This window comes from Lampetra fluviatilis, chromosome 8 (genome assembly GCF_964198595.1).
Source record: "Lampetra fluviatilis chromosome 8, kcLamFluv1.1, whole genome shotgun sequence".
Taxonomy (NCBI): domain Eukaryota; kingdom Metazoa; phylum Chordata; class Hyperoartia; order Petromyzontiformes; family Petromyzontidae; genus Lampetra; species Lampetra fluviatilis.
In genome coordinates, this window is record NC_136282.1 from 9,362,995 (window position 1) to 9,384,903 (window position 21,909).

Here is a 21,909-nt window from a genome sequence, read left to right on the forward strand (position 1 = left end):
AAACAGATTGAATATCACAAGACAATGTGCTTTAATCAAGACGATGCATGTAATAATAACACGTACACTATACGCACACTCCAGCGATCTCAGACTGGTAAAACCATTTTGCTTTGAAATGTGAAAATCACCATCATACACCGTTATTTAAAAATAAAATATAATTGTTCAAATAAACTACTGGCCTTTTAAAAGACAATTTTGCATACAGAACACCTTACATTTAGATGGGTTGGTTTTCATATTATTCATGTAGATTCACGAAAAATCTCATTCAACAACACTCCCAAGAGAAATGGCACATGACGAGCAAACAGCACGCACACATCCCGCAACCCCGAAAGGGACAAACATTAAACAGTTATATTGGAATGTCAATGTTGAAAATACCAATGTCAGGAATATATTCAAGTACTGCAACGACACTGGGGTTAAGGACACATCCACAAAGACAACGAACAATGGTGGAAACACATTGGCAATAATACCATTCAAGTGTCACAAAACTCACAACGAAAAACACGCCGCAAGGAAACGACCACCACGAACCATAGCATCATCCCTCGTTCAATTTCCTCTGACTTGCTGTCGGAGCAAAACAAATGTCATCAAGCTCATCGCATGGCAACTGTCAATCATCGCGCAGGTGACGATCAGTATACTAACGTGTACCCCGAAGAACTGGCCAGCAGCACTCCCTCATAGTTGAATGTTCTGGGGCCAGAGTAGACGATAACATCACTTTGTAAGTGTCGAACGTTCAGTTTACGATAAGATTCGTGTAAATCCGAGTCAACGAGTGGTCAGGACGACTTGTAAGTCAATCATAACTGATCATTATGAAAATTGTAATATCTAGCAACAATTATTTTAATCATTCATATCAGCAACATTAATCAAATACCTTGGCTGCAGGCTGGCGTAAAACGCCTGGATGCTCACATGTCTTTCTGACATGTGATTGGTATGTAAGTTGAACTTCTTTCGCACCGTATGTAGCCAACTGTGATAATCGGAGGTGCGTACACATCTGTCAGTCGTGGGAGTGATGACATCATCCCTAGCAACCACTCCCACAACAGTTACACTCTCACCGTGGTACCCCCAATTTACTTTGACTTAAGATCCCTTTTCTCCGACGATGTTTATGATCATACGACTATCATACCTGCCAGATTTACAGCAAATCTTAATATAATTTTCTTTACTCTGGCCCCCGACCACCTTAGTGTGAAGAACCCATTGTAAGTCTGATTGTAACAATAGCCATGGTGAAGTCTGACTGGACATCGTTGCCAAATGCAAATACAAAATATTATTCCATTCCACCTGGGTGCACATCGGGACTCCACGTGTTTAATCTCATGTTTGGCACCTTTTCGTCCAAATTCACTCCGCATATATGGTAGCACGAACTAATCTAAGTAAAGCCGTTGCAAGAAACAACAGGACCAGGAGTCAGAATATCAATTTAAAAATGACGCGACTGCAGAAATAGCAGCAGCATCAGCCTAAACGCTGTTTCAGGCTCCGAATAATGACTGGTGAAGGTGATTATGAATGCCCAGCAATTCACAATGTAGTGTCTAACAATAAAGGACGCTCAGGATGGAAATAGAGAACTCCATAAGTATTTTGCGCTAAAGCCGTTTCAAGAGTAAAGCTCTCTTCATATTTGGCCAAATGTTATGAATTGCACGTGTCTACAGATACAGTAGAACCTCTGGTCACGACCATAATTCGTTCCATAACTTTGGTCGCAAACTGATTTGGTCGTGACTCGAACCTAATTTCCCCATTGGATTGTATGTAAATACGATTAATCCGTTCCAGACTCCTACGAACTGTATATAAATAGTTTTAAAAATATTTTTAAGCACAAAAATAGTTAATTATGCCATAGAATTCATAGTGTAATAGTAAACTAAATGTAAAAACATTGAATAACACTGCGAAAACTAACATTGCCGCGTCAAGGTTTAGAATCGTTCAACAAGAGGATTGTTTCGTCTGCTACATCAGTCGGTCGATTCTGAGAGAGAGAGAATATTCGTATGAGCAATTCATGTTTCTATTGAAAGGAAGTTAACAGTAATATTTGGGTACAGTATTGTTTTTGGAAGCATTCACCGTAATATCGTATGAACGTTTACTTCACCCCATCATCGTATGAATGATGCATGAAGAGATTAACGGGTTCTTATGTTAGCGATTTACGTACTCAGCGCTTTCGCTCTCTAAATTACGGCTTGAATGAGGGGGGAGGGGTATGACTACACTCACAAAATTAATATCTTACTAGGAATTTTATATAACAAAAGTTATATACATAACTGTTACGCTTTGTGTTGTTTGTAAACAAACAACAGGAAATTTGTCGCTTACAAAAAAAAATGGCGCGGAAGGGGAAATCGGCCGCGGCCGTGTTTGATTGCCACCCGAGTTTGTGTTCGTGACCAGATTCAAACATTTTGTGAATTTTTTGGTCGGAACCCGATTTGGTCGTGGTCAGAAGCGTTCGTGACCAGAGGTGCTACTGTATAGATGAACTGTCACAAGTTAGAGTCACAAGTTAGAGTCACAAGTCAAGAATAGATTTTTGTTAACAATGGTCAAGGCTGCAACTCGTAGCTGCAGGGGTCATGTGAATCCATTCTGAGACACAAATGAAAAACATCGATTTATATATTCTTGGTTCTTTCGGTAAAGTCAATAATCTTTCTTCTTGTTTTCTAAAATATAAAACAATAATCTTTTTCTTGTTTTATATTTTATTATTTTATTATTTCCCTTCTACGTGACTTTACCGAAAGAACCAAGAATATTAATCCCAGCAGTCACGAAAGCTTTAAATCGATTGAAATGTTTGCTCTGTATCATCTATTGTGGGCTTAAACATTTATTTTAAATATTACATACCTGTGTGCCTCGATGGGCCAGGCAGTTGTGATTATGGATACCTCAGAACCATAGCTGGACATGTGACTGTATTAGTAGGCTAACCCATCTAAATGGGACATTTTGATATTCACATGATGTATTGAAATCAAAATAAACTAATAAGTATATGCACCGACTTCAAGCAAATAATCTCTGCCATCGAGAAGGCATCAGTATAAACACAACACACGTGGCAAATTTGGCTACGAACAGCTTCCGGGCAACCTGAAATGACTGTTGGCAAGTATTGAGTGAAAATAGTACACTGCTAATATAATTCTACCGAGTCGTTTTAATATATATTGGTGATAACCAGGATGAAACAGGTGTCATTTATTTATTTTTTACTTTGGGCTCTGGACTCAGCCAGACTCGGCTAAAAAAAGATGCAATGCAGGGTACAACAAAAATCCACCCTGCCCATTCTAGTGAATTTGCACCAGGTTAACATAAAACAATGTTTCTAAATCTAACAACTGTTTACAGTTAACCATGAGCAAAATGTAAGCCTATTCCAAATGTATAGCCACAATATTTATGGTCACGTTCAGCCCGGGCCTGTGACAGAATTGCAGCCACATTGCAGCAGTGGGGGGGTGGTAGGGACATCAAATTATTGTTTTCATGTATTGCTCTACCCCAGAACCTCAGAATGTGCTGGTTTATTACCTCAACATGGTAACCAAGTCACCGACACAGAGATCTCAAGAAACGAAATAGATTTCAGATTGTGAACCCACCCTGAACACTCTCTCTGAAATCCTCCCTTTAAAATTAGCATTGGACCATCTTCGACGAAGCCAAGGTGTCTAAATGAGCTCTACTAGAATTGATCCAGAAGCCCCACGTCATCACTTCTTGAGCAGCTGCTGGAAGCTCTCGTAAACCTCCGGGTTGCTCTCGGCAAAGTGCTCCGCCTTGTTCTGCTCCAGCCAATCAGACGAGTGGATCTGCTTCCGCAACAGACCAATCAGGTCCTCCAGGGAGTCGGAGGGCAGGGCTGAGGGGTTTGGTTGGTCGCCTTTCGATGTTTGGGCAGAGTTGGTAAGCAACTTGAGCTTTGGTAAAGCACTTTCCAGCCTATCCATACCTGCATGCACACAAACACACACCAAGACGCAGATCCTCATTTAGCCATATGGACTGTAGAGATTAGTGCTGGTCATCATCAGGCAATGATCAAGTCACTGTTGGATGAAAAGCTCCCCAAGCAGTCGCCATCTCTCGATCTTACAATGTATCAACCCAAGCGACTTATGCGCACCAGCTGATTGCATTGCTCCATTTCACGGCGGAGTGGCAGCCAAAGCAGGGAAGAAGTGCTGTTAGTTACCACCTATTATGGTCACATAGCACATCTTCTTGGTTCTTTCGGTAAAGTCACGTAGAAGGGAAATAATAAAATAATAAAAATAAAACATATATATTTTTATTTTATTATTTCCCTTCTACGTGACTTTACCGAAAGAACCAAGAAGATGAATCCCTGCAGTCACGAAAGCTTTAAATCACATAGCACATGTTGCCTGAATAGGATTTCCTAACTGCGATAGCTACATGTTTAATAAGGCGAAGGATTTGCTACTCAAGGCAAGAATCAAACCCTGATTACTGCATCACGGCACCCCAAAGGCGAAGATCTCCCGTTTCGCCGTAACAGACTGTGGGGGCAAGTGCTGTTAGCCAACATCTATGAAGGCTGACACGGACTACAACAGGGTAGGTGGCCAGCACTCTGCCTGGCTGCCTCTTTTCTCCCGAGTAGCGATGTTTACATACCACACCAGGTACTCATTTGAGGCTGAGTCGACCTAGGGGATGCCCAGGAACTTCTGGAACCTAACTCGCTCATAAGTAGAGGAGTTCCTGTATAGTGTTGCTGACAGTCGTCTCCTGTTCCGTCCGTGACCTCCCGTCAGCGAGCCTTTGACACGTGGCCTGAGAGTGCACCTGGCCTGGCACAGGCGCCGTGGTGACGTCACCATCACTTAGTGGCGAATGGCGTGCGTTGGTATTGTGGTTGCTGACGCAGTGTTGGATAGGAGCTGTGCTCACCGAGCTTGAGTCGAGTCATGGACTCGGCAAAAACGAGGCGCACCCAGCCGGGCTCGGGGCAGTAGAACGCCTGTCCCGGGCTGATGAGCACTTTGGACTTGATCAGAGCAATCCACATATCCTTCTCTGCCTCGAACGTGTCACTTTGCAGGAACTGGGGTGGGCCCGCGGGAAAAAACGGGCACAGAAAAAAAGAGCATGTTTGTGCCATCGCCTCGAGCAAAATAACTTAAACATTCATATATCGATGGTGCAAATAACATGATTTTAATTTATTAAAGCGCTCATTTATTTCTTATTGAATCATTTAATAATCATAGCAAAATATTGCCAAGAAGGACGTCAGCGAACGGGGGGCGTGAAAGCTGGATGGCCCGTGATGTTCCGAACAAAGAATTCGCTGAAAACCCGACGCAGGAACACGCTGGTTTCAGCCGGCATAGAAGACAACGCACGGCAGGCACACATGAAGACTTAATAAGTCACCCAATTATGAATGTGATGAAGTACGATCTGTTAGTCTCTCGTAACTGACGACTGCCCATTATACACTTCATACAGAAGGTATGAACGCTATGCATCAAGAAACTCCTGGTGCCATCCAATGGATCACCAAACTTTACATTTACCGTTTTGTCAGTTTCTTGTCAAATCCCATAGGGAAGAAGAAGATAGCACACTCAGAATATGTTGTGCTTAGCTTGTTGTACTTCTCCCGCACCAACAATTAGCACGGTTGGCTACATACGGTGCGAAAGAAGTTCAACATACACTCAACATTGGGTCAAGCGCACTTTTATTATTTTCCACCTTTTCTTTTTTTAAATATATATTAAAAAAAAGTGCCCACTGAGCAGCGCTTTACCTGCCGGAAATCGGCCCAGACGTAGAGACCCGACGCTCGGTCCAGATATGGCACCCCCATGGCTCGCAGGCGGTCCGTCATGTAGCGGTGGGCCTTCCGCAGGCGCTCGTGATTCGTGGGCAGGAACACGCGGTCAATCCACTCTGCGGATGCACGCGGGAGTAAGGCATCCATTATTTTATTCATTTATTCATTCATTCGTTTATTCATCCATTCGAGGTACATGAGTCTCACCCATTTCAACAAAGCCCACGTGTTCCACTGCTCGATTGATGGCTGGGTGTTGGTGGCAGGGTGGCACAGTGGTTTAACCAGTGCCTCACAGCAAGAAGAGCCTGGGTTTGACTTCTGACTCAAGTACATTTCGGTGGTTATATGTTCGCCCCCCTGATAGGCATGGGTCCCCTCTGGTTTCTCCCGTTTCTTCCCAAAGAGAAATGCATACATACATGTACGTAATTGGTTTTGACGAAACATCCAAATGCAGGGCCCTCCAAAAAAGAAGAGTCTAAAAACTGAGTGCGGTTATCCTAAGTAAATAAGTAATTATTATCATCTCTACTGACTTCCCTGAGCCTCAGTGGACATTCGTGTCCCCAATGGGCGCAGCACCAGTGTCCTCTAAACAAATGATGTAAATACATCAGATTGTGAGTCGTTTTATTGACCCAGATATATGACGGTAATGATGAACTGTCTCGATCCTGGCTTCTAAGTAAATAAAATGCATGAAATTATATTTATGAAAATGCAACAATAACGACAAAATACATTTTCTAAAACCTAAACCATGACAAAATTGTTCTTAGCTGCTTCGTTACAGCGTCTTAGGGGTGTGTGAATGTGACAGCCGTCGGGGTGGTTAACTCTGATGGCCGTGGTCACCTCGGTCCCTGAGAATCTGCGACACGGAGTACTGCAGCGGACCCGGCACGCCATGCACGTATGCCACCTTGCCCAGGGCACGGATCACGTCGCGATTCTCCGTGTAGAGCACGCCCACACGCAGCCCTGATGCGGCAAAGTCCTTTCACGCGCGGGGCAAAAAGTGTGGTCACACAGAGCACGCGTTCCACAAGAATCGCTTTTTGTGTTTCGTTTTTTGTCCTTTTACCGCACCTCCGAATAGCAGTTTGCTACGTATCGTGCGAAAGTTCAACATATACATATATACCGAAGTCTGTAAGTCTTCCCGGTACATTAAAAGTTGCAGTGTTTGTCAGTTGCGCGATTAAAATACATTACTTGAGACAATGCAATTACACGCAGTTTTCCACTCTTCTGTTATTGTCTGATATTCTCAGAGGTGGCAACTCTCATCAATTCTGTGAATGACGAGAAACACCCATCATGACAGAATAATAGTGCGGGCTGTAAACCATAAGGTTTAAACAACACGCAGATGTGTGTGAAAAGTACACAGCCTTTGTTCATTATGCAGAAAACATCAGCATTTTCTGAAGTGCATTGTGTTCTTCTTGCCTGAGATCACCATAAAAATAAACCAGAGCAAACATGCTGCTGTCAGTTGGTCACATTTGTTCAAATATATTGTAATGGTGACCTAAGCCAAGAGGACCACAATGCACTTCTTCAGGAAATATATATTTTCTGTTGCATAATACACAAATACTGTTTGCTTTTTACAGTGTTGTGTATTGTTTGAAACTGGTGGCAATTCTAATGGTTATCATTGTCATGGAAACTGAATTTGGCTTTTAACATGTTATTAGTGCTCGGAGAGGCCCCGAGTATTAAGGTAACTACATCAAAATAACAGGACCCTGCGGGGTGGGCTGGTAGGATTAATACTTAGTACCGGTACAGGGATATCGACCGGGTATAGAGGAGTTAAAGAAAATTACTGTATTCTAGTGTAACGTTAATTAAAAGTGTTTGTTTTGACAAGACACGCTGTGAGATTTAAAGACCCCCCAACACCACCCTCAACACCACCCCTCCCACCAGCCCTCACCACCCCCCACCACCACCCCCCACCACCACCCCCCACCACCACCCCCCACCACCACCACCCCACCACCCCCCACCACCACCTTCTGCACTAGGCCTCGCGAAGCCTGCCGCACTAGGCCTCGCGAAGCCTGCCGCACTAGGCCTCGCGCCGTGCTTTTCGTACACAAATAAGGCGATTAAATGTATCTCGTCTCTGTGTTAATAAATGTTTCTTGTCTCTGTGTTAAAAAAACGTGCTGCGTTTCAGTAAAGTATTTTTTTAAATAAACGTGCTGCGTTTCAGTAAAGTAATTTTGAAGCGAAGTTTAAAGTTTTGCCGTGATACGCCGGAAGCGACGGCCATCTTGTTTAATTCACAGATCGCAGGGGGAGCGGGCGGCCAACTTGTCGGACAGGGTCATGCCAAGTGTTTGCAGTAGGGGGCGATGTTGATACACGGACGGACGGACGGACACATTAATCTATTGGTGGTCTGGTCCACTTCGTTCCTACCAGTATAATCATTACCATCACCATTAGGGCTGTACAAGTGTTACGCAAGATTAAACAAACGTAAGATTTACCTTGCTGAGGCTCCACATCACGTGCGTGCGGTCCGGGTCAGGAAGACTTTCACAAACAGACGACAAAAGGAGTCAATGACACTGTGGCGACGCCTTGGTCAAACTTTTGCGTTTATGTCGTGTGTGTCCCCCGCCGCTGGGCTACTCACTTTAACTCATAACAGGCACCAGGGTACCATGTACCATCAGGTGCATTCACTGGGCTCCAAGTCCACCGTACAACGATTACAAAATATTAAAACCCACACGCGGCATACTTCTGTGACCTCAAACTGACCACTGTGAGATCACTTCCTCTCACCCTTGCCTGCCCTCTCAATGCTAGAAAACACCGTTTATTTTCTCCACCTCGGCATTAATTACTGTGAAGACTTAGCAGGACCCTCCTCAATGAGACTCGGTGAAGCTTTTCTGGATACACAAAGGTAATGATAATTTTCAAAAATAGAATTTTTTTACGTAAGGAGGTTTCTTCTGCTGCTCTAATAGCATGGAATAAGCTGTCCCCAGTATCTACAATTTGTTAAATGGGCCGTCTTGTTCCCTATGTATGACAGAAAAACCTTCATTGACTTCACCCATTTAATTCATTTATAATTTACATTGCATTTGTTATTCAATTGCCTGATTATATTCCATGTTTAAAGCTACTTGTTCCTTGTAACACCCACAAATACACTGCCCTGTTATGACTGCAGAATCTGGAGATACATCTGTATGATATAGCAACTGCCACATTACATAAACAAAGCCGCATTGTGTTGCACACGGAGAAAATATCACAAAGCCAACATGGGCACAAACCGGTCAAAGCTGAGGACACTTGTGAACTTGGGTCCCTTGATGAAGATGGTGAGCATGTATATCTCATCCATGATCACATGCAGCTCGTGTCTGCAACAGCACGTGAGCGCTCAGTTCAACGCTGGAATATTTAGCAGTACCTTCATATTTTAGTCCACCCAGCGGGTATAAAATGGCGACACCGCAGTCAGTCGTTCGGCAGGGCCCGTGCGGTGGGGGGTTTAGTGTGGTGCCCGCACACTTAGCCTAGGCCTAGCCCATGTCCGCCAGCGCTGGTGTGAGTAAATCATTTCAGGGCTACACCGTTACCTTGAACAAGAGGCAATAAGCGATCGGCTGGAATGCGATCGATGTCGTGAGATCTCTAGGAAGCAAAGCGGCGTTCACCCTGGAGAGTGCTCCGATAGGCGACCACCGTACCATTAAATATAGAACACGAATAAAAACCCTCATTCATTGGCTGAAAACATCGAAATCTATATGCACCTCCGTGTGCTGCAGATTGTGCAGCGTCGTGAGATGCAGCTTGCGTGAATGGCGGAATATAAACACAGTCGTTATTATAAAACGGGTGTTTTGTAGGCTGCTGCAGGGCTACGTTGTAAACAGGGATACATTTAGCAAACTACATTTTGTACATATTCTGGGTTCTTTCGGTAAAGTCACGTAGAAGGGAAAAAATAAAATAATATTAATACTTATATTAGAAAGAACCAAGAATATGAATCCCTGCAGTCATGAAAGCTTTAAATCAAAATTTACATTTTGTACTATACTATGCCCCAACATCTATGCCCCTCCATCTTTGCCAACACGCACTAACCGGCATTGTGAAATATAATCAAATATCCCCCATCACCCGCACGGTGTGAGGAGGCCCTCATCCAGAAGTGGCTGTATATGAACACACATTGTTTTTAGAAGTGTATTTTTTTTACATTAAAGCAATATTGTTCTCACAGTGGGTCACAGCGGCAAGTATGGAGTTATCTGAAACGAGTCCAATAAGTAACTCAAACACAGAGAGCCAACCCATGGGGGAAAAAAAAAAAACCCGCAGAGTCTGCAGCAAGTTCACGCTCTCCAACAGTAAGAGTCCACCCCCCCCCCCCAATGTCATGCACAATCAATCACCCAATCCCCAGCCCGACCCTAGTCGTGCCAAGGAGTATAAAATCATCAAAATAACATTTGCGATCACAATGCACATGCCGATGCCCATTATAGAGTTTTACGAGACCCATTCGGAACACGGCGCAGCCAAACGAGCCGAGCCAAACAGCCGCATCTTGGCAAACACTTGCGGCCCCCTGTAAACAAACAAAAAAGAGACGAGTGAACAGAACGCACCTCTTGGCAAACTCCAGATAACTGAGCAGAGCGTCGGCTGGGTAGATGTCGCCCAGGGGGTTGTTGGGGTTGATGAGAATAACTGCCCTGATGCGCATGCCCTGCAGGGCAAGTGACAAGAGAAACACGGCCGTTATTTACCAACACGGTCCCAGCCGCCACGCATTCCCCGTCTGCCGATACAGCCTCGTTTCGTTAATAAGACACAAGTTCAACTTGTACGTCTAAATGTGCTGACCCTTCACGAGACTTTGCTTGAAACTGATACAGTAATAGCCTAATTGGACAAATAAAACCATGGGATGGGAGAGCAATGAGTGAGGACTCAAGACAGGCGGTTTCAACTCTCAATTAATTGTACTTAAGCCAGTTTATGCCATTTTTTATAACATTAAGCGGAGTGGTGATGTCAGAAAGGGGCCGTCAGGCTCTTGTATGTACGTATGTTTAACTTCTTTCACACTGTACGTAACCAACCGTGCTAATCGGAGGTGCGGGGAAGGACAACAAACTAAACACACGCTGCTTTTCCACCCTTGCATTATGATAGAACCACCATGCCGTCAATAACTCCAAACACATTTTTGAAAAGTGTAAATTTAGGTAATAAGCTATTGGGAACTGTCAACATGTGTTGGTTATGTCAAGAAAATATGAATAAACACGATGTTATGTTTTGCAAAGCGCATATAATTATCATGGATCTTATATAATACGAGATAAATTGTAATATCACCATACCACGGCAACCTTACCAGCGCCACACAGCCCCTGCGTGTCGCTGCAGGCTCGTTTCTGTGAATTGCACAACTATTGCTTTATCACTCTCTCCGTGGCTCATCAACCCAGCGCCCACCATTCCATGTCCCCAGCGCTCAAGCCTAATATGGCTGCTCTGTTACGATCTTGCTATACGGGGGGGGGGAAGCACAGATAGCCATGATGTACGTGGACGAAAATTAAAACAACTTTATCGGTACCGAGGCTCCCACAAGGCCATGCGGGAGGGCGCCAGCTGTCATAGAATGCGGTCGTGTTGCTACAATTCTCTGTGGTGAGTACAATGTCTTTAAGAACAATGAGGCTATGCCGCTGAATAAAATGAACGCCAACCGCTTGCAAGTTCAGAGATTCAGCGGTGAAGGGGACCTCACCCTGCCACTTTCAGACGTCTCGGAACGGGAAAGAGTTAACAATGTGGACGTGGTGGTTGGGCAAAGACGAGGACAATCAGGTAGCAGGAGCTGAACGCAGTCAGAACCAATGGTTGAGGTTTATGTGGCACTGACCTCCTTTTTAGCAGCTTCCAAAGCAGTCTCGAGTTTTGGCACCGTGAGCTGGAAGGGATGAGTCTCATCTTCAGACGGCTGCGAAAGAGAAAGATTATAATTGCGGTTATTCTTTTTTATATTTTACAGATCAGCTGGCACTTACCCTCCATCTTCCGAAATGGTGACGCATTCCAGCGATCCATCACTCTGAAAGGACGGATTTGTGGATCGCCTGAATTTGGAAACTCCCAAACTCGCCAGGCTGTGCGGTCACCACGAGATGGCAATACAGAATGGATTCTGGAATCCTTCTGTGCACGCCTTGGTTATCCCCTTGTAATTGTGGGGGTTTTCTCTGGGTACTTCACATTCTTGCCACGTGTCAAATACTTATTGGCCAAACATCCCAATGCATGACCAAGGATGGAGAGATGATCTAAGTGAAGCATGTACACCCACTTGCTGCAGAGGTTCACGGTTCGAATCCAGTGGCCGCCCTGATTACTCCGAGTATAATAATCATGGCAATAATACGCCGACTGCATCAAAGCGGATGTTCAAGAATCCCTGATGTTACTCGCAAAGTATTCTATTGTGTGGCAGCGTCAGGGTCTACATGTGCCAAAGTCAAAAATTACCCGAAAATTACGCAAATGGGATTGTATCTAGCAATCATCACCCCCTACTTGCTCACTGATGTGCCAGGTCACTCTTACAGATTAGACTATCCTGGTCTCTTGAATTCTCACCTGACTAAAGAAAAGAAACCTAAACAAGAAGCATGACACTGCAAAAAGAAAAGTCTTACAACTCACTGAGGTTTTCCTGCAGAAATAAAGGTCAGTATAAATATAATAAGAATAATTAATGGACAATAATAACCATATGGTGGTTTGTGCACTGCGCCATGAGCCCGGTCACCAGAGTTCGCTTCCTGGCCATTGCTAACACCACCGGTGAACGATATCTGAACCAACCAAATGCTGGGTTGACCAACCAGCACTCATCAGCATCGTCAAGTTTGGTCAAACAACCCCCATGATCGAGAGGTGTTGGGAGGCCTTCATCCATCAGAGGGCTTTAAAAATGTGCTTTATTTTAAAACTGGTTTAACACGTAGGCTTTCGTGACCAATATCATCCATGATGATGTAGAAATCTGCATCCAGCAGTGAACTGTGAATAGCCGCTCATGATGGTGGTGGTGGTGGTGACGATAACGCGAACTCTCAATGGCCTCACCACGCCGCTCAGGGGCACGTGCACAGTCCGGACGCCCGAGTAGTGACGGATGTCTTCATCAATGATGCCGTAGTACGGGGTGGGGATGAGGATGCCGTCTGCATGGTGGCACACAAAACACAAAGACCCCCCCCCCCGTATAGGCTTAACCTACTGTTTCGGGCAAGTGCTGTTAGCAAACGCCTATGAAAACCGGCACGGCAAACGAGGAGCAGGGTGGCCAGCACCATGCGTGTTTATATAAATGTTTGTATATGTCTATAAATAGCTCTCTTCATACGCTACAGTCATTTTGCTGGAGCAGTCACACCTGATGACGGATGCTTGTGTTGCTTCCGAAACGTCGTGATTTAATTTAGTTGTTTCATTTTCATTTTATTTTTTTTTCACCTACGTGACTTTACCGAAAAAACCAAAGAATATGGATCCGTGCAGTCACGAAAACTTCAAATCTAGATTCAGTCACTCCCCTGGTCATCCGCCTCACCTCCAGGGTCACAGAGCACCGCTGATAGAGCAGTGAAGAGGGAACCGCAGCCATTAACCACGACCACCTGAGGAGGGCAGAAAGCAAGTAGCTAACACCACAACGCGCTCGCAAAGCATTACACTGTGCTTTTTGTGTTGTCACGCGTGTTGTTAGGCACGACGTCCGATGTTTCGCTCCACGTGCTGGGAGCTTCTCCTTCAGGATTGAGTCCAGTTCCTAAAGAAGCTCATAGCACATGGAGAGAAATGTCTGGCCATCGTGCCGAATCACCCGCGGTACAACCTGACAAAAACATCAGCGTCCTGTACAGCACAACCGCGAAAACCCACGCAGGCGTAACGACGCATACCACGCCTTAACATCTAGCACTCCATAAGTGTGAATGAAGTGCAAGTGTATAATTTTACAAGTTTCATCAAAATCTAAGCTTCCATTACCTTGTTGCAGGAATATCATTACACCCACACTCACACATGCAAATAATTTGACAAGACTTAACAGAGCCTATGATATCATGTTTTTTTTATCACACTGTTGGACATGTGTCACAAAACAAATTTGAATTAACCACAAAATATGAAATTGCCTTTTTCCCAACATTCGGACTACCGTTTGACTTATTCTGGGCCACACTGCCATAAGGAATTACTTGGCCAGACAACTGTTGATGATGCAAACAGAAGGAATTTATTCAGCGACTTGTTCTGTGCAAAGTACTCACATTTTCTGAGTCAAGGGGCCTGGGTGCCTTGCAGTAATCAGTTAGGAAACGAGCCATTTCTTTCTTTAAACTATAAAAAAAAACATATTTTAAGCATAAGTTAACAGCACAGCATAACTCACCTCATGAACTAGCATTTATTACAAATGAGATCTTGATAAATAGATAAAAGCGAAGCTCTTTTTAAAAATAAAAGTTAAGAAAACAACACCAGTTGTTTAAATTCACATTTTAGTGTGTACTATAAATTAATTTGACGTATCATGCTACGAGACGTAACGCGTGTTAATTCAAATGTTATGTGCATAGCTCTTAGGCATTAAATAATGCATCGATAAATCATGTACCATTAATTAGTTCGCTTACGATACTTGCACTGAATGGTGCATGTGTGAGAATTTTTTCCGCTTCAATGCGAACAACCTGCTGCGACATTTGGTTTACATTTCGTGAACCGGCAGGTCGCATGCGTTAGGGTAACATGCAGGTACTTCCACCTCTTCCAAGGCTTCTATCCATCCTGCGTGGAAGAGTAGGCCAAAATAAAACCCTTGAGAGGGGGCTCTCTAGAACTCCCTCTCGTGGAGGCTCTTCCGCCAGCAGCGGCGTGAGCACGCAATTGCAGAGCTGCACCTTTACCTTTTGCATTTAACGCAACGGGGCGAACTTAACTGTCTAAATGAGAAACAATACAAACGAGTGCGGTAAAAAAAATTATAACCCATGCTTGAATGGAATCGTGGCCTTGAGTTGTGAAAATTAATCAGATAAATGGCGGGGGAATGAACACTTGGATTAACAGACGTGAACTCCAGCCAGCCATGGTGATACCGTGCACCGTGTACGACTGCGGGAGGAACTAAGGACGCGATCGATGGGGATCACTCACAAGGCGTGTCCTCGCCAGTCCCCATAGCACAGCGTCACGGGGTCCACGTGGCACATGTCAGGCTGACCCAGCTGCTCCAGAGGCGAACAACACACAACAGCATCGTCATGCGCCAGTCGTTCATCCCGGCCACCGGCTTTCCCGTGAAAACCGGGATCCGACTATAAATATCTTGCTTCTTTAAAATATGTCAGGGCCTCCCTCCTCACAATCTTGATTTATCTCGGAGAAATCCGTTGAGCTATGGAACTCTTTTTCAAAGATGTCCAGTAATTTTTACAGATGTCCAGTAGTGGCTACTCCGAATGGTCACTGTGGTCTCAATGCTCTGTAGTTTCCCTCCACACTCCCTTCAATACAAAAAAAGCATTGTCTATGCACTGACTCTTAAATAAAGGTGCTGACACTTCCTCTGCTGACCAGAAGGTTTAACAGCAACTGCATTGCTGTTTATATTTCATTATCCTGCTGTTCATGTCGAAGGACTGATCTCCGCTCTCTCACATGAAAATATATTTTTTTACTTTGTTGCTGGATCTGCCTTGACGTGTCATTGTTGCTTGTTACAGACTCATGAGTATATACAGAAGTGTGGGTTTGTTTTAGATATACGTACATGTATACTACATGGAGGTGTTGGCGTGCATGGTAGCCTACCCGTGCGGCCATCAAGTCCACAGACAGCTTGTTTTCGCTTGTTCCCAAATTAATGATTCCCTAGAGAAACATAAACGCCAACAAACGAACATTAATATATGAACGTCATCTCGAACAGAGCTGCTGCATAAACTGGGTATGAAAATCATCAATTCAACCTATCCATCACCCCCCCCACCCCACTATGCATGGACATGATACATCTTTAAAGAACCCATTAGAGTCACAGCATTTCCCAACACTAAATGCGCTTGCCACGATTAATGAATAGATTATGCAAAATTAAATGACACCAATGCTTCTGCCAACTCTGGTGGTCGTGATAACGACGCTAATTACAATGAGCAATAATCATCGTAACACAATTTCTGCGGGCTCTTAACGATTTACTTGCACAACTGCAAAGCCTCGGGGTGGGATGCTATTGTGTAAATTCCCATGACGTTTAAAAAGCCACGGCATTGGTCGTGTCTCCCTGCGGTGGTGCACCCCCCCCCACTTCTCTCCATCTGAAATCGAGCGTAAAACCCATCATCTCTGCTGGCATTGTTGTGTGGGCAAAGAGGAACACGCATGGGTTAGCCTGTGCCCGTTATCTTCCAGCATACGTGACCAGACATACCAAGCACACTCAACACACACAGCGAAACGTCCAATCTCATTCATCATCATCATCATCATCCTCATCGAGCGATCATCATTACCGACTGGTCCATCATCAGCCATTCGGGGTTCCGTCACTCCTTCAAGCCTAAATTGACTGTAAACGTTGCGGAGTGAAAGCAAATGCAGCGGGTGACATGACCTGTCCGATATTCACTCGCCGCACAAGGCGTGAAATAAACCCGACAACGATGACGATGAGAGATGAACACGTCGTGCGATGGGGGGGGGGGGGGGAGGAAACACCGAGCCGCCGATGTTGCATTGAATCCGCTCCTCGCCCTCATCACAACCACACAGGGCGCCTGCTGCACACAATGCACGCCGCATTCACAAGCGCGACCGCCTCTTAATAGCTGCGCCCAATGGATCTTCCTTCATTTCATTCAGCGCCTTGGCAACCCTGTAGCAAAGATGGAGTGGCTGGACACGCGCACGTATATTTATCAACGTGCGTACGCAATACTGTGTGCGTGCGTGCCGCCTATGTGGTGCAGTAGATTTTTATTTATTATATATATAGATGTACATCGCACCGACATATATCTGTTACATTTGTAGAACCACACATCTCAATACTGTACTGACAAATGTGACCATGTACACATCTACAAAAATATTAAGCTCGTTCTCAACAACATGTCCCTATGCAGATGTGTGTGTGTGTGTACATGGAGGTGCATAAGCGGTGCTACATCATCCCGGTACATACATACAAACACACCCATCATTGTATCGTGTGTACAATTGCACTGAAGCACACAGGCACAACCTTCAGAGCACACACGTGCCTATGTGCACACAGCATTTATGCGTAGTACTTACGTGTATGCATGTGCACAGAGCATTGCTGCATAAGTACATCCGTGTACGTACATGTGCACGCGGCAACAGTGCTGTGCAGTAGACACACGTGTGAATGCGTGTATAGATGCATGTGTACCGCACGGGATCACGCGACAACATCACACGTGCAGATCAGACGCATGAGTGGACCCACCTCCGGGTTGCGAGCCTCGTCGAATTTGTTGGCCGAGTACAAGGAGAAGCCATCCTGCAGGATGCCCGTGTAGCTCATGATCCGGTGCCCCCTCTCCGACAAGAACAGACTGCTGCTGCTCCTCCGCGTGCCGCTGCTGCTGCTGCCGCATGGATGATGCTGCGTGCATGCGGATGCCGCACCACCCGCCCGCACTGCTCGCTCCATCGGCCACAGTAGCTGTGGCTGCGTGTGTGGGAGAGAGTGAATGTGGGAGTAGCTCTCGACGGATGTCACTGTGCGTGCGACTGTGAATGTCGCTCTGGGTTGTAACTGTGCGTGCGACTGTGAATGCGGTGCAGCCACGGAAGAGAAGGTGGGAGTGAACGTGTTGTATAGTTGTGGATGTGTTGCGTGTGTCAATGTCAATTCTGTGGATGCTAATGTGTGTGTGAAAGTGAATGTAGGAATAAGTGAATGTGCGCACCGCTACGGATGTCACTGTGCGTGTGAATGGCTGTATGGGAGAAAATGTGTCTATGGAGATCAATGTGGGAATATGGGAGTGAATTTGGAAGCATGTGTTTGTGGGTGTAGATGTGATTTTGAATAAAATGTTTTGTTTAGCTATGGATGTAGAGATTTGAATAGAGTGGCCAATGATGTGACTATGTAAGTGAGTACGGGCGCAGCTATGGATGTGAATTTGAGCGTGAACGTGAGTAGCTAGGGATTTGATTTTGGGTGTGACATTTCGCGTATTTATTGACGTTGTGGAAGGTGTCAATGTGAATGTGGGTATAGCTATTGATGTGAATGCACAACACGGTATAAACGTGTGAATGTGGGTATAGCAGTGAAAATGAATGGGTGCTGATGTGGATTTGTTTACGAATTTAGCTCTGGAAATGTGTACAAGCTGCAAATGAGGCTCTGTGAATGCAAGTGTGAATGAGGTTGATGCTGCTAATGTAGCTATGGATGGCAATCCAGGTGACTCAAGAGATAAGGATTTTTTTTAGTGGATGCAATGTTAGTCACTGCAGAGAACACAAGCTGTATCTGGGAAAGCAGATGCAGCCAGTCCTTTCGGCTGTGGCTTTATCTGTCTCTGGGTGTCGCTGCACCAATGCCTGTGGACGTGCCCGCTTGTAGATGTTGCCTGTAGGATCAGAGGGACGGACACACACAGGCACATAAGTACAAGGACACGCGCACAGGCACACTACACTACCACGTGCACACTGGCACATGTCACAAACCGCACAAGCATTTGTAAACACAGGCAGGTTACAAAATGTGTGCATAGAGAGCGTACGGTAATAAGAATATCCCCCGTATAGCCTTGACAAGACTGTAGGGGCAAGTGCTGTTAGCGAGCACACAACTCGTGCATAAACACGTATGTACAAACAACCAACGTAAACAATGAAAATAGCCAAAGAATTGTACGCATATATACTGCATATGAACGCCTGTAAACATTGTGCGTATACACGGCTTTAAACACGTGTACACACCTTGTACTGTATAGACACGTGTGCACAAACACCCTGCACTGTACAGACACGTGTCCACAAACATCCTGCACTGTACAGACACGTGTACACAAACACCCTGCACTGTACAAACACGTGTCCACAAACACCCTGCACTGTAGAAACACGTGCCCACAAACACCCCGCACTGTACAAACACGTGTACACAAACACCCTGCACTGTACACACACGTGTACACAAACACCCCGCACTGTACAAACACGTGTACACAAACACCCTGCACTGTACACACACGTGTACACAAACACCCTGCACTGTACACACACGTGTACACAAACACCCTGCACTGTACACACACGTGTACACAAAATCACGTGACCACAACAACACTTCGTCGCGCTCAAGTACCAACGCAGTGAAGTGAAGCAGTCCCCTCGCGCCTACCCCAGCTTACGGCCATGCCTACATCGCAGCGGACACTACCAAGGCAGCACTTGCGTCTATGCACGTGCTGCAGACGTATCATCCCCGCGACGTGAAGTTGCCATTCGCTTCCGAGTCGGCCACGCAACGGAGACCGGCAGTGAAAGTGGTGGTGGGAGTGGTGGTGATGGGGGTGGTGATGGGGGTGGTGGGGGGGTGTTTGTCCGCATCAACCACACAAACACTCTGGCCCCGCTGTCGGGACAAGCCTGGGTTGAGTCGCTTAGTTGAGGTCTATCATAAACGACGATTCGACGGTGGAGGTGGTCGTCGTGTGGTGGTGGTGGTGGTAGTGGGTGGTGGTAGTGGGTGGTGGTTGGTGGTAGAGGTGGGTGGTGGTCGTGTGGTGGTGGTGGTAGTGGGTGGTGGTGGTGGTAGTGGGGGGTGGTGGTGGTAGTGGGGGGTGGTGGTGGTAGTGGGGGGTGGTGGTGGTAGTGGGGGGTGGTGGTGGTAGTGGGGGGTGGTGGTGGTAGTGGGTGGTGGTGGTAGTGAGTGGTGGTGGTAGTGAGTGGTGGTGGTAGTGAGTGGTGGTGGTAGTGAGTGGTGGTGGTAGTGAGTGGTGGTGGGGTAACTCAACACGAATCGCAGAGGCTCCTTCACCGACCGAGTTCGTTCTCTTCCTCCCCACCCCACCCCTCTCCTGCCGTCTCTGGTGTCCACTCTGCTCCCCCACGCCACCCAGTGGCCACCCTGCGTCAGTGCGGGCTGCAGGAGCAGGTTGGGGGTTTTCTTGGGGGAATGCGATCGATCAATCGATGATATTATCACCCGCGCCCGTCAAGCCCTCGTCAACATTAAAGGCGAAACTGCAAAACGGCCACGTGTCTCATCGGGCTCGCTTGCTAAGAGTTTGCTCGTCTTGTACGAATTACAACCGGATATCATCATCATTAGACCTCCTTTGCCGGTACCAAAATATAATCATTGGGTTTTTCCCGTTTTTTCTGGCAACAAAACGCCAAAAGGTCATTTGGCGTCCTCTGGTCGAGCACCAATTGGGTCGAAAGAAAGCCTTCCCTTGGTGTGGACCAGTGATTTTATGAACTGGTCCGGAGCCTCCGTGAGGTCGACTCAGCCTCAAAAAGAGTAACCTGGGGAGACAAAGGTGGCCGGGCGTGGTGCTGGCCACCCACTCCCTCGTGTGCCGTGCCGGCCTTCATACGTGCTCGCTAACAGCACTTGTCGCAACATTCTGTTGAGGCTACACGGGGTATCTTTATCTTTGCAGTATAAATCGTTCCCACTTGTGCCACTGGACGGGAGGTGGATAAAGTAAACTATGTTGTATTTCACCAGGCAAGGCCCACTGAGCTATGTAAATCTTTGTCAGAACCGACCTGGCCACGATTGATAGCTGAACAAAAGTGGCTTATAATCATGTGGAAATTTATCTCAGCCAAATACTCTGAACGAACGGCGATTCTAGAATGTGGAGGAAAAACCTGGAGGACTTTGGAGAAAAATCCACGCAACCACGGGGACCGCATGTTGCGTTGGATATGTGATTGATAACCAATTACCCGACCAATAATAATTATCGGTTCGATTAGCCGACTAACGGCCAATACGAAGTTAGCTGGGGGATTAATATAGTTTCCCACTTGTGCCGCAAAAAAGTAGTCTTCTAATTATGTAATGATTAATCAACTTAGTCGTGGGCCACAACTTACCTGCAGGTCTGGGTCCATGAAAGATGCGGGGAGCGGCGTTCAGAGGTCACTAACTGTAAGGGAGGAATTGTAGGAGTTTTAGACTCTACCCAGTTGCAATGGGTAACATTGGATGATCGTGGCAGGAGGGCCCGATGGGGGCTAGATAACGGTGGCAGATGACGACAGAATTAATACCAAAATCAGGACCTGAGCGACGGCTTGGGCTTACTCGTAGCCACATTGATAAGTTTTACCTTGTGTTTTGAATTCTCACCGCTTGCCATATGGCCCTAACGTCGTTGGTTTTTGTAACGCGAGTTACCTTAAGAATAATTTCTGCCTAGGAGAGTCCTCATTAAGAGACTGTGGCGGTGGTTCTTTTTTGGCCCAAACATTACAGTGGCCCGGGTGGGTCACACTCCATTAACAGTGACATGAATACATCGTCAGCATGCTGGTCTCCACAAGCAGTTACCAATCCATCATTGTCCTGTACACGATCTGATTTATTGTATTAACAATTTTACATACATAAATAAATAAATACATGAACGACTGTTATTGTTTACAGTGTAAATGATCTAATAATTTCTAAAAGAAAATACATCCGTTACCCATCACAGCTTTGCCGAATCTCACGACTCATTTTAAAGTGTCCTCTATTGCGATGTTTGGTCAATTCCATTGAGCATTCCGTCTCGGAAATGTTTACTGCACAACTGGTTGAGAGTTTGGACCAAGTCGTGGACAGTGAACAGTGACCAGCAACATTGCTGTGCCCATATCTTGAGGTCTTGGTGTGGGATGAGGTC

At 45.7% G+C, this 21,909-nt stretch overlaps 1 protein-coding gene across 1 annotated transcript; it reads right to left on the bottom strand.

Moving 5' to 3' along the window:
* Positions 1-7: 7 nt before the first annotated feature.
* LOC144933842 (1-aminocyclopropane-1-carboxylate synthase-like protein 1) lies at positions 8-19,535 on the bottom strand. The gene is made up of 16 exons (XM_078859047.1): positions 19,371-19,535; positions 18,608-18,624; positions 17,484-17,708; positions 15,821-15,880; positions 15,164-15,234; positions 14,275-14,344; positions 13,551-13,617; positions 13,064-13,161; positions 11,841-11,918; positions 10,552-10,652; positions 9,202-9,291; positions 8,398-8,443; positions 6,746-6,887; positions 5,861-6,003; positions 4,996-5,149; positions 8-4,030 (listed from the first exon to the last, which is right to left on the bottom strand). The coding sequence occupies exons 1-16, from the start codon at positions 19,486-19,488 to the stop codon at positions 3,792-3,794; spliced, it is 1,719 nt and encodes a 572-aa protein (XP_078715173.1). The 5' UTR covers positions 19,489-19,535; the 3' UTR covers positions 8-3,791.
* Between the last annotated feature and the right edge of the window lie 2,374 nt (positions 19,536-21,909).